The 17,999-nt window shown below is 39.9% G+C and overlaps 1 protein-coding gene across 1 annotated transcript in view; it reads right to left on the bottom strand.

Annotated features, from left to right (window-relative positions):
- Window positions 1-1,053: 1,053 nt before the first annotated feature.
- LIN28B (lin-28 homolog B) overlaps window positions 1,054-17,999 on the bottom strand; it is a 79,641-nt gene continuing 62,695 nt past the window's right edge. The window contains exon 4 of the mRNA XM_082251485.1: window positions 1,054-1,555. Within this exon, the coding sequence (XP_082107611.1) occupies window positions 1,186-1,555 (370 nt within the window). The 3' untranslated portion in view covers window positions 1,054-1,185. The remainder of the gene's footprint in view (window positions 1,556-17,999) is intronic.

The raw sequence follows: 17,999 nt of genomic DNA, 5'->3' as shown, positions 1-17,999 counted from the left end.
TTCAAAGTCACGCTAAAAAGTCTCTCCTTCATGGGGCGACTTTCTGGTCGCGGTAGTGTGAACCGGCTCTTAAGTGCTGCTTTTTTCCACAACTTAGCCCAAAAAAATGCTATTTAATGGTACAATGTAGACTATTGTCTGCAGGTGTATGATTTTTTGCATTGTGGTATGCTTGTAGTAGGGCCAGTGCACAACTTGGAGGTGGAATCAATACATAATATGCCTTGGTTCCTGGCCCACAAGACATCCAGAAGTCATTTTCATGACAAACGGAGGTATTCGCAGACACCTGCTAGTACTTGCTCCTAAAGGCATAAGGCCAGGTTTAATGTTAAATGGGACTTCCTTTTTTTAACGAGGCAGATGGCCTAAACCTGACGAATTAAAAGGCAGATCAGCCACCATATTCTGGCACGTTTTAAAGTTAACATGTGTATACATAACATAAAGAAAACCTGAATCTGTGTGCTACTGCAGTCTGGACCCTAGTAACTAAGATGGGGGCCTTGGTAATGTATTTTACTACTGCATTCTTTACCCCGTACAGTATCACTCAGAGTATTAAACAAAGCATTTATCCTAAATTTCAAGATTATTCGCTGTATGTTCAGAATTTCTCCCACCTGAATTATTTGAGAATACCAAAAGCGATGAAGGAAAATCGTCCTTGACAATGGATCAAAAAAACAATAAAAAAAATGAAAAGCAACAACTGGGATGTTAATACTAGATATAGGTGAGAGGTCACTGAGCCTAAATAGTAAAAACATACTGAAAGCACAATACTAATTCAACGGTGGGAGAAAAGAAAATAAATAGCAGGAGTGTTTGGAAATAATAATGAATATTGCTTCATTCTCCGATGAATGCTAGGAATGCAGTTTGTTGTGAATATACTCACGCATACATACTGTATATACTCATTTGAATTTCAATCAAAAATTATTAGGAGTATACATTAAAAAAAAAAAATTCTCACATACACACACAAATGAGGTAAGAGATTAACACCCTGCATGTTCAGTTTGCTTGAAGTGATTTGTCTTTTTGTAGGTTTAATTCACAGTTCCTAAACAGTAGTTAAAATTCCAGATATGTTGCGAAAAATGAAATGATTTCCCCTGTACTTGTATGAGGTAGAACTTCCAAGAGAAGGTCAGTTTTAAGGGAGACACCAAGACAATGCTAAGTTTTTTTCCTTTTTTGAACAGAAGGCCCCTTCCTGCTTTGTTCTTCAGGCGATGTAGATATCTTACTTAAGGAAGCTTCTTGCGGTGACCTGCTTGAATGTTCTGAGAGCTCCGATCTTCCCTCCTGAGAATATGATGGAGATGAATAGCCAAAAGCACCGCCTCCTTCTCTCTGAAAAGCAGAAGTGGAAGGCTGCAGTTCTGCTTCATATCTTCCCTGAGAGGCTGCTGGATGCTGCGGAACCATCTTGTGAGGGCAGTTAGCTACCATGTGCATTATGCTTTGACAGTAATGGCACTTTTTTGGCTGAGGAGGTAGATTGCACTCTTTAGCATGATGATCAAGGCCACCACAGTTGTAGCATCTAAAAAAAAAAAAAAATAAATAAATAAAAATAAGACACTTTTAGATAAAAAAACAAAAGACAAACCCTTGCATTTCTTGTTCATGTCCTGTGCAACATGAGAAAAACAAAATATTGGTTTTGCACGTGCAACATGTGATTCACACAAGCCAACCTAAAATATATAGTTGTTATACTGATTCCACATACAAGTGATTATAGTAATCACATATAATAGAGCCTACTCTATATACCAGAAAAACTAAACTAAAATGTAAAGAAAAGGCACCTTTTTGTTGGGGGGAAATCGTTTAACAAGAAATGTAAAGTCGTCTAATGGCTTACACAGTCAAACTACACTGATCCAATTTGTCAATGGATATGCCCAGCGTTACAGCATGAAATGGTTGCCAACATCTTGATTCTGTGCACTGCATGCTGAAACTTTGAAATATATTCTATATGTGGTTTTCTTTTCTAAACTTCTTTTGCAAATAGGCTGTAATATACTAAAGAGAAAGCCCCTCTAAAATGTTAAAAATAGGATAGGATTTACAATGAATGCAAAGCCCAAGCAATAAATAAAATACCTTTCCGAAGATGCAAAAAACAAAGTATACCATACCAGTAAATGACAACAATTCATCCATGCCCATAGTAAACGCTTTTTCTATCAACATTATCCCTAAAATCACCACAAGGGGGCAGCATTTACATTTAATTCTCTAGGCAGCCTAACCATACAACACTATTTACAATTTCTGCAAGCATATTCTTCTTTTACATCGGGCATACGCTAACTGTAAACACTATGTGCTTGTAATAGCAGCCTACCACTCCATCTGGTGAAAATATTAAAGCTTTCTTTATACGGTTTTCTACACTGTGCAATAATGTGCTCATTCCAGAATTTTCTGGTGTATTTTTTTTCCTGAAATCATAACATTACTACTAGGCTAAGGAGTTACCATATCATTTCTGGCAACACGCTAAAAAAGAAAAAAAAATCAGTAGAATTCTGTCAATATGTCGCAAAACTCATTTAAGGGATATTAATATTTCCTGAGAAATAGAACAAGAACATTTTAAATGGCTGTAAATTAATTTATCTTTTCAGTTTAAAATTTGATCTATATATATATATATATATATATATATATATATATACACACACACACACACACTAGATTTGTTTTAAATTGGTGCATATAACCTTGAAATAAATACAAGGGTTTGCAATTGTTTGCAAAAAAATATATACATGTAAATGTTCTCCAATCAACAGTAGCTTTCTTAAAAAAATTAAAAAATAAAAATAAAACACAAAAACAAGCAAATGCTTATTAATAAAACTGTCTAAATATTTGCTACATACACCATTCTGCAAAGAAGTTAACTAAAATAAGCTTCACTGATTCAAGCTTTAGATAACTGCTATATAAAAAAAAAAAAATTCTCTTTGTTGCCACCACAGCAGCAGTGCTTTCTACAGGAAGGATTTCCAGAAAACTCTTCCCAATTTAATTGACTGTCTCCCAGAAACCTGCTCAGAGTTTGAGTTCAAACTTCAGGTACCCTAATACACAAAAAAAAAACACTCTGGAATTAGCTTTTTTGCAATAAAATTTTCAGTCCAGACTTAGGAGTTGTGTACATCTTTTTATTATTATTATTAATACTAAACTGATCATGTAATTACAGTAAAAAAAAAAAATAAATAGATCTCCCACTCGCAAGATTGTTGAACAAAGTGAAAATATCCACAGAAACATTTGTAATGTATACAGCCAATTCTTTAGTAAAAACAGTGCTATTAAAATTGATCAGCCTGATTATAAAATTTTGATGGTGATCTAGTTAAATTTTATACAATTATATTAAGAACTCAGAAACTCTAAGTTCTAAATTAAGTAGAGGCTCTTGAGAGAGAATCTATGTATGGGGAGAAATAGACAGGTTTTCCTTCCCAATAACATGTCCTGAAGAATTTTAAAAATATAGAAAATATAGTAATCAATTTTCATAAGCTAATACGAATTAAAATTAAAAATACCTACTCTGGAAATTTCAACAACGTGAAATCTACATCTCCAAGACTAAAAAGAGTTAAAAAAACCTCTGCAATGGTGCTGCCTGTAATTATGGACAAATCAATTTAATCAGTCACTATGGTATGCACTGTGTTATCCGATTCAGTGAACCATTTCAGTCACCAAATGGTCAAAAGAACTTGCAGCCAAGCTCACTACTTCAATCAAGAACATACCTTTTGGCAGATTTATCACCACAATTGTATTTTGGCTCAGGCATGTTTAGGGTATTGCTTCTAGGTTTCATTGTGGGCAATGTTTAGAGCAGAGAGAGAAAAAAATTCTAATTGCTACACAATGTAATCTTCCGGATTCCTAACCCCCATCACATTTGCTTCCCTGCTGAGGCAATGCCTTAGATGCTATCTGCTCCTGTTTATGAGTGGCAGCCAAGGGTGTGGGGGAGGCATTTAGTCCATCCCTTTCAGCATTTCTTTGCTTTGTGTCAATCATTCTTACCAGCTTCACAACTCACACCATTTCTGAGATGTTTTTCTTCTCTTACCAAGGTTTTAAGCAAAATAGCAACCATTCTTGCCAACCAGACCACTCTGCAAAACATGCTATATATGTATCCCAGCTATACAATTTGTAGCACTTAAGCTGAAAAAAAATGACACTGAACTCTAGTTTAAAAAAATATTAATTCAAATATGTATTCTTAATTCTGCCTCCTCCAATTTTATTTTTTATTTTGCTGCGGTGATGTGACTTCCTGTTAGAGGGTGGCTACATTCATTTTCTACGATCCCACGGTATCTAAGAATGCAGTTAATTTCTATTGCTCACTCCTTAGATAGACTATGGGATCTGAATGTGCCTAGACCAGTGCACATGAGCACAACTAACCTACAATGGTTGTTCCAAACAAAATGGAAGAGGGGTGGGGGGGGGGTTGAAAGTAGAGATTTGGGAGCTCATAGAGGATGCTATAAGGAGGCAGAAAAAAACAGTAAGAAAAATAGATTACAGGGCCAATAAGTAGTGGGTGTGTATTGATTATTTTTGGCAAATAAGGCTGCCCAGACATTATACAATTTTCCATTAGATTTATCAAAACCATATAATATGAGGTCAAACCTAAACACTCGATTTGTATGCACTCAGGCAGGTCCTTCCACTACATAGTTGAAGGTAAGAGCCGGTTCACATTAGCGCGACACGACTCCTTACTACTTCGGGGGCGACTTGTGCATTACATTGCACCACGACTTCGGAGCGACTTGCAGGGACTTCACATAATCAAAGTCTATGCAAGTCGCTCCGAGGTCGCCCCGAAATAGTACAGGACCCTTTTTCTAAGTCGGAGCGACTTGTGTCGCTCCTATTAGAATGGGTCCTGTAGCGGTCAATGGACCGCGAGGGAGCGCGACTTGTCAGGCTGACAAGTCGCGCTAATGTGAATGGGCCCTAAATCTAAAGGAAAGTGAAAAGGAAAATTGTATCATGTATGCCAACCTTAGGATATTGTTTAGTTGGTTAGTGCCACTTTAATATGAAAGTTTTAAACCTCTTGACCAATTTATTGAATTTGTTAAACACAAAGAGTAGCAAAATACACAATAGGTCTGCAACATAGCAAAGGTATTCAGACACTCTTTGACCAACAGTTCACTGAAATAATACATTATGAATGTTTAAGGATGAATATTACGTATTTAAATAGGATTTAAATAAATAGTTTACCCATGCCTATTTACTGTTTTTTATTTTTTTTACCAACTTTTACCTGTCAGTGAAAAAAAAAAAAAAAAAAAAACAGGCTTTTTATCTGCATTTTGAATCTGAAAGAAATTGCAAAAAAATCTCACCGATACAATGTTTATCAATTGTACCAGCCACAGGAATGCTATACATCCAGATGTAAAATAATATTCTACTTTTAATAAAATAGCCAGCAGACAGGTCCTAATCTGACATGTTTCGTGCTAGGCACATCTCCTCTTTCTCAATCACTTTCTCCCTTGACGGAGAGAATCTGAGCCAGCACCAGAGATGCGAGTATGGAGCCTGATCTCACCAGGAGCGCCATGTGAAATCCTTGTAAAAGTTACTGGCTAATCGTTCCCAGCAATTTAAAAAATCAGGTACCAGCAAAATGTACCTATTTGATGCATCACCGAACTCTTAATTTCATTATTGCAACCTCACTTAAAGCAGAGCAACTCTAATCCCTAATCCCCCAGAGCTACTCCTGTTTACTACCTCCAGAACTTGAAGGTTTAAGTCATCACTTAACACCAGACATTTTAAACTAAAGAGTCAACTTAAAAAAAAAAAGAAAAACACAGGAGACTCGATAAGTAGTAGGGTGACATCCTCTCTGACATAGCTGTCACCAAAACAGGGGTCTTTCTTGGAAGCTTTTCCTTACATCCTGTTCTTACTGGAGACAGAGCTGAAAAATTGGGCTTTTTTTTGTCTATTTGCAGTGGTCACCAGCACAAATAGAAACTTTGGAAATGCAAACACAAAATAAAATCTGATATGATTTAACCCTTTCCTACTATAGCTAACAGATTTCGGTTAACCACACAGGCTGATTTTTGAAAGGTTCAAACATTTAAATAAAACTAATAGAATATTGTAGCTCTGAAATGACAGGTTCTAGTTTCTGATTCAGTCTATAAATGATCCTTCAAATTAAAAAAAAAAAAAAAAAAAAAACGTTCTGGTACAACCAGTTTGATTCCATATCTTATCTACATAGCGAACAGTATTTTGCAGTGATATTCTAAACATGATTTTAACTTTTGGTTTTATCCGACAGTGAATGGCTGCTGAAACCTAGAATTCATTAGGAAACGTACAAGAACCCTTCCAAAAGCATGTAATTCAAAATTCTGAAAAATTGTTAACGAACAAGCAATTTATAAAAGACAGACATATCATTTAATTCATCTGAACCTCACTATTGCCTTTATGTCATCAAATGCTCTCCGGAGGCTGCAAGGTCTGTCTATAGCTTCACCTCTTCTCTCCTCGCTGACTGCTATGCAAAATGTAATTGCTGACAAGAAGACTAAAAGGGTAAATGACATTTATATCTCCCTAGTCAGAACGTAAAAAGCCCTAGCATCACCTGAGTAGCTTTATATTATACCACGCCAGGGTGCTTGTTTTAGTGTCTGGAACAGCTATTTGCTATCTTTTCTAAAGCTAGCTAGAAAAAAAAGGCAGAAGGGTAGGTAGGGCAAAACAGATCTTTAATCAGGCATCAACACCTTGGGCAAGGCTTCTATTTATTATATCTGAATGCTGTGGGATATAGCAAAACACTTTCAAGTATAAGACCCATATTGTTTGTTAAAAAAAAAAAGGAGCTATGGACGCCACCCTTTGTCTTCAAACCATGCAATGCATTAATAATATTGATTTTCCTTGTCCGAAGCACAAAGGTTAGAATTCTCTTTAAATATCGGTTTAACCTAGTCTATTATATTCCTATTTTTAACCATAAAATGACAGTACAAAAATCTTTGTTAGAGAACCTTGAAGAAAAAAAGTCGATCTTTACATCTAAAGAATTTAAATTACTAGGGAAAAAATGGGCAGACTGGACGGACCACTTCTTCTTTTTTTTTTTATGCCATTACTTGATGTGTCTATGTAAATTAAAAAAAAAATTCTAGGCATGTGCAACTTATGTGTTTCATCCTATGTGAAGGAAAAAGCCCAAACCCAGGCACAGCTATTTTATTATTATTATAATACAGGATTTATATAGTGCCAACAGTTTGCGCAGCGCTTTACAATGTGCGGGAAGACAATACAATTCACCACAGGAGGAATTAGAGGGCCCTGCGTATATTTGTAAAGCTGAAGTTAAGGCCCCTTTCACATTTGTGCAACTGGTCCTGCGATTTGGGACTGCAAAGTCCCATGACAAGTCGTACTCCGTGATTTCCAATGAGTAACGTTCATATCTGTACGACTTCAAGTCGCTACGACTTCAAAGTACTACATTGTACTGCACTACATTTGGCCAATTTTAATGCATTTTGAGGTCCAAAGACATAGGCATTGCTTCAAGTCCAGTCAAAATTGCGGTAAAATTGCATGACTTTTAGGTCGCACAAGGGTGAAAGGGGCCTTAATCTGCCAAGATTTTGCCCTCCCTGGTCCTTTTTCATTAACAAACTAATTTAAACAAAACCTGTTTTCATAACTTACCCTTATTTAGACCCAGTGACATAATTACTGGATCTCAGTGCTTTCCTATGCAATTCAGGCAGATCATGGCTAATGGGAAGGACCAGTGAGGAGCTAAAATAGCGGTAATGCCCACATGTGAGGTTGAGCTTCCATAATTTAAAAAAAAATGCAATCCAATGAATAAAAAGGATTGGCCAGGGACAAGAAAGCTGGGTAGGAAATGACTCGCTGATGCCTCATCAGGAAAGGAGACAGGCTCTATATGCCTTGCTTTTAATGCACACTAAGAAAATTACAACATGCAGTGAAATAAATAAAAATAAGACATTTTTAATGTGTACAAGATTGGTTGTGTGTATGTGTATAAATGTAGACAGATTACTACTAAGTTTATTAACAAACAGCACTACTGAGCTTAAAGTGCAGCATGTCACAAAAGCCAGGTAGGTTACAATAGGTCATTATTTCTTTTTATTTTGCCTTCCTCAAAAACAACTTATAGCCCTTATATATAAGAAAAGTTAACAGTATATTTGTGAGTTCTATAAATAACAGACACTTCATTGCTACATCAGTAATGTAAAAAGGATCAGTACACAGAAGTATCCAAATCCCTATCAATTTATATACAGAACAAGCAATGACATGACTTCTCCAAAACTGCACATTAAAAAGGAGGAAATACTTAAAAAAAAAAACTAACATTCCTGAGATATACAACCTTCCCAGTGCCATTATAAAATTTACAATAAAGGGAGATGAATAATCTTTTAGTAATTTTACGCACTAGCTTTGAAACTAGCCTATAACTTTTGTAATTTAGACTGATGATGAATGGTAGAATCCTTAAGATGACAGGTTGAAAATTGCCAGGAATAAAAGTGAAGAAAATAAATCCTTAGGATTACATCATGTGAATTCTTGTCTGCAAACAAAGCCACACCCTCATATATATATCATCTTATACATCAACTACTGTCTAGCCTAACAACATGCACTACCCTTAAATATCCAGGAGGTGGAGCTTCACTGCCAGTCTAGGAATAATGTGTTCATTAAATGATTTGAATCAGATTTGCTAAAGCTTACATCGATCACTGGGGTTCCAAAGATGAGCAGACAAGTACAGCTTGAGGATGTTTTTATTTACATACATTTTACATACACACTAAATTTATCATTTACATAAACATGGAGAGAGAGAGAGAGAGAGAGAGAGAGAGAGAGAGAGAGAGAGAGAGAGAGAGAGAGAGAGAGAGAGAGAGAGGGAGAGGGAGAGGGAGAGGGAGAGGGAGAGGGAGAGGGAGAGGGAGAGAGAGAGCGAGTAGCTATTGGTCGCTCGCCATTGAATAGTACAGGACCCGTTCTAATAGGAGCGACACAAGTCGCTCCGACTTAGAAAAAGGGTCCTGTACTACTTTGGGGCAACCTGGAGGCGACTTGCATTGACTTCAATCATATGAAGTCCGTGCAAGCGTGCACCGCGACTCCACAGGTCGCCCCACAAAGTCGTGTCGCGCCAGTCTGAATGGGCGCTCAGTGAAGAAAAATCTCCCCAGCAGGGTTCATACAGCAAAAAAAAAAACAGCAATAGGAGTTTTAACCCTTCTCTACTCTTTCCAAAGCTAAGTTTAAATAAACATTTAATACAGAGAGCATCTATTACAGTTTGTGTTCAGAAAAGAATGGTATTCATTTTAGCACTAACTGCCACCAAATATCCATAAGGCTTGGGTCAGAACTAGCATAGCCCTCTGATCATTTAGATGTGGGAGCCTTAAGAACTGAAATAAAAATCCCATTCTAGGGCAGAGGTGTGAGAAACTGCCTTGAGCATACCACCAGCCAACTTCAAGAGGCAAATATGAAAAAGATTATTTTTTAATATTTCTCACCAAACAAAAGTTTTAGTTCTGAGTATAGACAAAAAAGAAAAAAGTACATTGTCCTGAACGGGTTTAATGTGATGATTTAAAAAAAAAAAAAAAAGCCACAATAGACCAAAGCTTTACAGAATTTGCCATACATGAAAAATTAAATTAGATTTCTGAAAAAGAAAATGAGGACTGAAACTGAAATGGACCTCTTACAACTTTTTTTTTTTTAGAAAAACACATTTTTACCAGCCAACATGGTAGAAGACAGAAAGGAACTAGTTATGAAGAGAAGAATCTAGGGAGGCTGCATGAGGTCATGCATAGTGGCATCTCAAGCTGAAGCTAGAGAGGGGGGAAAGCATGAAGAATTCAAGTTTAGCCACTGCTGTTACTTTGTGATTCTAGCTCAAAAGGGCTTCGGGCACTCGAAATTCGATGAATACATACATACTATTCCAAAAAAAGTATCTTGTAAAATCTAGTAAAATTCTAGCAACTTGGCAACAGGCTCACACTGGAGAAGGTGGGTGGCCACTAGCAGTATATACTGTATGCTGGCGGACAGCGATAGCAGGTGGATTAATAGGTTACCCCTTAAATTGCATACAAGTATGGAACTTTTTAAACGTTACTGATGAAATATACGATGCTTTAAATGCTTGCTTGAATTTTCCCATTTCAATAAATCCTCCTAAATGAGTAAATTAGAATGTTTTAGCTTTGAATTGTGTGGGAAGAGGTTAGAACCCTTATAAAAGTTTTATTGCTGTGTCCCAGTTGGGCAGATTCAAGCTCTATGGTTGTCCTGGTGTCCTGGTGATCTACCGTCACAAAGTGTTAGGAAATCCCAATTTTTACAGACGTCACCAGAAAAAGAAGTAGTGATAAATCTTCTAATAGAGATATTTTCTTACTTCCTTATGTGAGGCTAGTACAAAAGTGAGAAAAAATCTCTTCCAACCAGACACAAACAAGAAAAAAAAACAAAAAACTTATATGGATTTTAACTATTCCCTTCTCATTCAAGACCTGAAAAAAAAAAAAAAGATTTACTTTAAATGCACTTTAGAATTTCCCTCCAGCCAATTTTTTTCATTAGTTAGGAAAAGGGATATACTCTCTTTCAGATTGCTGTCTGTGTCGTTGCTGGGGACATCAACTCTCACTATTTGTATAGGGGACCATATTTACCAAGAGTAAAAGTGGGGACCATTGAAAAGTAGAAAAGCCTGTCCCCCGGTAAAATGTTGTAGAGAAGCACCCTTTCAATAAACATTTTTTTTATTTAAGATGTGTCAGATTCGCCAGCAAATTTGACTACTTTGGAAAGAGCCAATTCCCAAGCACAGTCCTCTTTCATTCTTGCACATCATAGCTCTCTCCTATTCTGGAAGAGCATAATTACTGTCAGTGCTGGTTCAGCTTTTCCACCCCTCATAACCTTTTATGTAGTAGTTGGGGGAACAGCTAAAGAGAATATAGAGCATAATTTAAATGGCAGCTGAATCTGCTGGGTCTGCTGACATCACATCCAAGATGGCGGTACCCAGCAACAGTCTTCTAGCATTTAGATGCCGTTACAAAGGATTATAACATGCATAAAATAGGGTAATTTACCACAAAATTTTATAGGAAGATTGATCGCAATTGTGGTATTTGTCATTTCTGAATGTTGCCATTATCTACATGATTTAGTTTTCAATACAGAAATCTTTTATTGCTTGTAAGAGTGATTTCTGCATAAAGAGAGAAAAAAGGCCCATCACCATAGGACCCTAGTAAAAAACCGAGGACTCATGGAGTGGGGTTATAGGGGGATATGCAAGGGGCATCTCCTAAAACGCTTTGCCAGCCTATAATCCTTGTACAATTAAGACATTAGGGTTAGAGGTTACATTCACTTCTAGGCTTTTAGGCATCTTTGGGTAAAGAGTTGGGTTAAGGTTTATAATGGTCATAAGGCTTAGGTTATATGCTATAGGGGTTTGTTGATGAGTATGAGGGTAGGAATCAGGTGAACATATTACACCCCAAACACTGGTTAACATGTAACCAGCTCCTAAAAAGTAAACGTAACCTTTAATGTAAAAGACTGTTAAAAGTAAACCTGTCATGAGAAAAATATGGAGGGTGTCAATATACATAATCTTTCATGTGCATTTTCATTGTTAATGAATAATATGTTGATCCTGCCATTTCAGTGGGCTTCCTGATTTTGAGGGGCAATGCTATTGCTGTTAATCTTCTGTCTGCTGCATTACAACTCTCCGTGCACGTGATCTGCCATTCCCCTGTGATAAAGCTTTCACTTCCTCCTTTCTCATCTGGAAGCCGCCCCATTTGACCCTCTTCATCAGCTTGCTGGGTGGGTGGATGAGGGGCCTCCAGCAGGTTGACTGACAGCTGCTCCCTCTCCCCAGCTATCTACTCCATGTGATAAATCGGCGTTGTATTGCAGGGAGGCTTCAGCAGGGTGATTGATAGAGGCTTCTTCCCCAATAACCACCCCATGTGACACATTATGAAGCCGCAAAATGTATTTGTTTTAATTCAATTACACTTAACATTTACATTGCAAAAATGTGTTCCATGTACTTTATTTACTAATTTTCTTTAAATAAAAATTTTGTTTTTTTTTTCTACAAAAAAAAAACCTGAGCAGACCACAGCACCAATCAACTCTTGTGTAGCCCCAGGAAAAATTTGATTTTTGATTTACCGTAATATCCAGTTCTCTGATGTTCATTGACAGACACAGCTCCTCATCTTCTTGACAGTTAGGTTATGCTGCCCCCTACAGGCGTAGGACACTAGGCAGAAATAAGCTTGACTACACCTATGGTGCAGTCCCAGGGGGTATATTCCCACTCTCAGCTATAGGCATTCAGTTTTGTTACAAGCAGTGTCAGAAGAAAACCAACTCCACAAAGGGGTGGGTGTTGTGTCCATCAATGAATATCAGAGAAACTGATTTTACGGTAAGTCAAAAAATCCCATTTTCTCTTTTGTTCATTGACGGACACAGCTCTTCACCTTCTTGACAGTTGGGATGTCCCAAAGCAGTGTCAAACATGAGGGATGGGAACAGCAAGAAAAAATTCCAAAGGCTAAACCACAGCCAACCAGGTAACATGGAGCTCAAACCATAAACAACTGAAGCCTGAAAAAAACAATACACCCTCAAAGAGGATCAGGTCCTTTAAACAGCAGCCTGAAAAACCTTGTGGCCAAAGGAAGCATCTGCAGATGCCAACACATCCACCTTAAAAAACTTTGTGAAAGTGTGCACAGGTGACCAGATGGCCGCCTTGCAAACCTGCAGCACTGACGCCTGATGACAGAAGGCTCAGGAGGCAATAAGCGTCCGAGAAGAGTGTGCCTTAACAGGGAAAGGTGGAACCTGACCCCTAATGGAATAGGCCTGAATCACTATCTGATACATGTGGAAATGGTCGCAGCAGAAGCGACTAACCCTTTCCAAGATCCATCTGTGAGTACAAATAGTAAATCTGACTTCCGAAAAGACTCTGTAGCTGCCAGGTACACCCTGATTACTCGAACCACATCCAAGGGATGCAAGGCAATTTCCTTAGAATGTTTAGGCCTGGGACATAGAGAAGGCAACAAAATGTCTTCATTCAAATTAAAATCAGAGACAACCTTTGGAAGGAACCGTGGACAGGGACGGAGAACCACCTTATCTCTGTCAATCACCAGATAAGGTGAACGAGAAGACAACGCCGCCAGCTCCAACACTCTGCTTGCAGAAGTAATAGCCACCAAAAAGGCCACCTTCTGGGAAACCTTAAGCAGGGGAAACTCCTGAAGAACAGACAGCACCAAATTGAGGTCCCACAGCGGCAATGGAGACTGCACTGAAGGGGCCAAGTGTTGAACTCCCTGGATAAAGGTGCGCACCAGAGAATGGGTGGCCAATGAACATTGAAAGAAAACCACTAAGGCTGAAACCTGGCCCTTGACGGTACTCAAGGCCAGGCATTGCTCAATCCCCTGTTTGAGGAAAGCCAATATCCAAGCCACTGAAAAAGAATGAGGGTGAACTCAAGAGACTCACACCACACAATGTATGTCTTCCAAGTATGATGATAGATCTTCCTAGAGGTAGATTTTCTGGCCTTTAGCAGCGTAGCAATCACTGATTCAGACAAATCTTTATCCTTCAGCACCTGGCTTTTGCCAGCCAAACCATGAAAGCCAGCGACTAATGCAGGATGGAAGATTGGCCCTTGGGACAGCAGATCTTCCCTGAGAGGTAGTCTTTAAGGAGTACTGGCGACCAGCCATACAAAATCGGCGTACCAAGACCGGAGAGGCCAGTCTGGAGCCACTAGAATGACCGGAATCTCTTCTGCCTTGATTCTGCGCAGGAGTCTTGGCAGAAGTTTGAGAGGGGGGAAGGCGTAAATCAGATGATACTGGCTCCAAGGAGCCACTAAGGCGTCTGTGGCGTCAGCTAGAGGATCCCGAGACCGTGCCACAAACCTCTGTACCTTCCTGTTGAGGTGAGAGGCCAACAGGTCCACCTCGGGAGTATCCCACCGGAGACACAGCTGATGAAACACCATTCCTCTGGTCAAACGCCTGTCGACTGAGATAATACGCATGCCATTTTTTCTACCCCTGGAATGTGTACAGCAGAGAGGGCTGGAACGAATCGTTCTTCCCACCTTAGAATACCGGCAACCTCTCCAAGTTGTCCATCAGAGCAGTCGGAGACTCTGCTTGCAGAAGAAGATCGTCCAGGTACCCCCATACCGCGATCCCCCGCTGACGGAACAATGCTAGTAACGGGGCCCAACACTTTTGTGACGACCCGAGGAGCCACAAACTGATAATGCTCCTCGCCGACGGCCAAGCAGGGGAAGCACTGGTGACCGGCACATATTGGAATGTGAACGTAGGTGTCCTTGATGACGATAGAAGTGAGTAAATCCCCCTGATGTAGGGACGCCACTACCGTGAGAATGGACTCCATTCGGAACTTCTGTACCTGCACAAAGCAGTTTAGCACCATGAGGTCCAGGTGAAATGGGACAAGAATCCTTCTTGTACTATTGGACGTACCTTGCTTTCCTTCCTGGGAATTGTAAACAGATTTGAGTAAACCCCCTGAAAATGTTCCTAAGTCGGAACTGGGACAATCACTCCTTGAAGTAACAAGTCTTGCATCGCCCCAAAGAGACCCATTAAGCGATCTGGGGAAGAGCGCAGGTTGGAAGGGAAGAACCTTTCCGGAGGATAAGACCGAATCTTGATCTTGCCGGACCGAATTACTTTGTGGACCCACTTGGACCAGGGAGGTCCATGGATCCGGAAACCAGCGAAGATGTCCCCCCACCCCAGATACGGGTGAGGGCGGCCATTCATGCAGAGGAAGCCTTGTCCGCAAGTCTGGAAGAGTTTGCTCGTGACCAGACCAGGTCCTCCTGGAACCTCCGGTGGAGACTCTGAAGGGCTTAGATCCCTTGTCTTGAGACCCTGAGGGACGAAAAGGCCGGGGCTCCTTGCCTTTAGAAGCCTGTGTAAGAAGAGTACTCTTCCCCCCTGTGAGGCCCTTAATGATGTCATCCAAAGAAGCTCCAAACAGGGTATCCCCCACAAATGGGAGATCAGACAAGGCCTTCTTAGAACTCTGATCCGCAGACCAGCATTTCAGCCAGATAATACGCCGAAGGACCACTGCTGGGACAGACAGTCTGGTGATCAAGGGTGCCAAATGGACTATTTGATCCGACAGCTCTGCAAAGGCAGGGGGAAGCTGTTCCCCCTCCAGGTCTCGGCATAAAAGTTTAGCCCACTCGGCCAGTGTTTGTGACACCAGGGCGACAGTAAAAACCGACCTAAGTGCTGAACCAGGCACAGTGAACATATGACAGGCCTCAGAGCCTCCAACCTATTATCAGCGGGATTTTTAAAGGCCTGGGACTCTTATATCATAATTAAGATGGCTTTATTTAACCTGGAAAGAGGAGAGTCCACTACAGGTGGACACAGGAGCCCCAACCAGGTCCAGCCCCTCCCAAAAGTTGATTGTCTGGTCGCCGGCCGCGCGCTCCCCCCACCCCCATCGCCAGCTCGACAGCCCAGACCGAGCTAGAAGGTATGGCCACCATATGGTAACAAGTCTGCAGAGGACCACCAAGAAGGGGGGGAGCTGCGTTGGAAGGAGGGGAACCCGGGGGTCTGACCCTCCCAGGGAGGGGCCCACGTCCACCCCAAAACCTCCAGGGTTAGAGGGGGGACAGCTTACCATACCAGGAACAGGGTGGGCACCGCTCCTGACAGACCACCGCTCCATCGGAATAGGGGTGACTGTCGGCCAGGATGAATGTTGCAACTCAGGCCGAGGCCAGATCGTATGCGCCCTTGCGAGGCGTTTAACTCCCGGTCAAGTGTCGCGGCTGACCTAGCCCAGAGCGGAGGCCTGCGCGCGCTTGCTGGCCAGACTGGGGAGACCCTCTGGATCTAGATTATCAAGTCTGTTGCCCAGTCCGGCAGTTGATAGATTCTCACAGGAACAAAATAATGAAGATAGGAAAAAAAAAAATATTTAAAAGTAAAAAAAATTGGCAGGACCAGAAATCCCAGCAAGGAACTAGGTCCTTACTCCTGACTAGGCAGAAAAAAACTGAATGCCTATAGCTGAAAGTGCTAGTATACCCCCTGGGACTGCCCCATAGGCGTAGTCAACCTTTTTCCTGCCTAGTGTCCTACTCCTGTAGGGGGCAGCATAACCCAACTGTCAAGAATAAATAGAAAGCTCAGTTGAATAGTTTGTAAACATATATTAAGATGGCATCCATTCCTGAAATGTTGCAAAAACACATGGAGGGCTAAACCTAGCTAAGGGTTGCTCCCAAGAAAAAATGGGGGAATGGGATGTTTAAGATGCCTTACATCAAGATCATATACCAACCATATAGTAATATGGGTATAAAAATAGTGAAGCAAAGGATGTAGTAAAAAAGTTTTTTACATAAATTCATATAGAAAAAAGACAAATAAACACATGTAGACATATTAAAATATGAAAATTACAACAAATAATGAAGACAATCCTCAATATTTTTGTTGGAAAACCAAAGGCAGGTAGATTCAGAGTTACATACATGCATATATCAAAAGGAACCAAAATTGAGACCCCAAACCCCTACGCGTTTCGACTTGGAGCAGGGGTAACAGCGGGCAGGAAGCAAACCTGGTGGAGACATAAGGGAGAGAGGAGGGGGGTGGGAGCGAAGAAAAGAAAAGAAAATGAAGAAGATACAAAGTAGAAAACAAATAAAAAAGGTAAATGAAAAATCACCAACTGACAAAAAAAAACAAAAAAGAAAAAGAAAGAAAGGGACTTGAGGACATGATATATTGGACCCTCAAGTCCCTTTTTTCTTTTTCTTTTCTTTTTTGTCAGTTGGTTTTTCATTTACCTTTTTATTCGTTTTCTACTTTGTATCTTCATTTTCTTTTCTTTGCTCCCACCCCCCTCCTCTCTCCCTTATGTCTCCACCAGGTTTGCTTCCTGCCCGCTGTTACCCCTGCCCTTTGTGGTTCTTGGGTTAGGATCTGTGGCCCATGGGTTGTACTTGAACAGCTAGGATAATATCATCTATATGATTACATTTTGGACAGAATGCGGGTTATAAAATGTAAGTGTATGGTACATATTATATCCCTTTTGGGCACTATGTATATATATATATTTTCACACATTGAACATGCTGTATATAAACAATTTATGTGTTCCCTACATTGTGTATACAGATATATGTTAGAGGAACTGTGGACCACTACTCCCCCTGAGGAAGACTGCTCCAAGTCGAAAAGCGTAGGGGTTTGGGGTCTCAATTTTGGTTCCTTTTGATATATGCATGTATGCAACTCTGAATCCACCTGCCTTTGGTTTTCCAACAAAAATATTGAGGATTGTCTTCATCATTTGTTGTAATTTTCATATTTTAATATGGCTATGTCTTTTTTCTATATGAATTTATGTAATAAAAACTTTTTTACTACATCCTTTGCTTCACTATTTTTATACCCATATTAATATATGGTTGGTATATGATCTTGATGTAAGGCATCTTAAACATCCCCTTCTCCCGCTTTTTCTTGGGAGCTACCCTTAGCCGGGTTTAGCCCTCCATGTGTTTTTCCAACTGTGAAGAAGATGAGATGTATCCGGCAATGAACGAAAGAGAAAAAAATTAACCTCCTGCAATAATGTCTGCAGGTTCCATCAGAGGTTTCTTGCTTGCTCCACCCACTTATCGCACAAAAAAAGGTATTGTGCAATCCAATATTAATGTTGGTTAAAGCAAATCT

This window comes from Pelophylax lessonae (genome assembly GCF_965119305.1).
Source record: "Pelophylax lessonae genome assembly, chromosome: 3".
Classification (NCBI taxonomy): domain Eukaryota; kingdom Metazoa; phylum Chordata; class Amphibia; order Anura; family Ranidae; genus Pelophylax; species Pelophylax lessonae.
The sequence above is the reverse complement of the archived record's forward strand: the minus strand, read 5'-3'. Positions and strand labels throughout refer to the sequence as shown.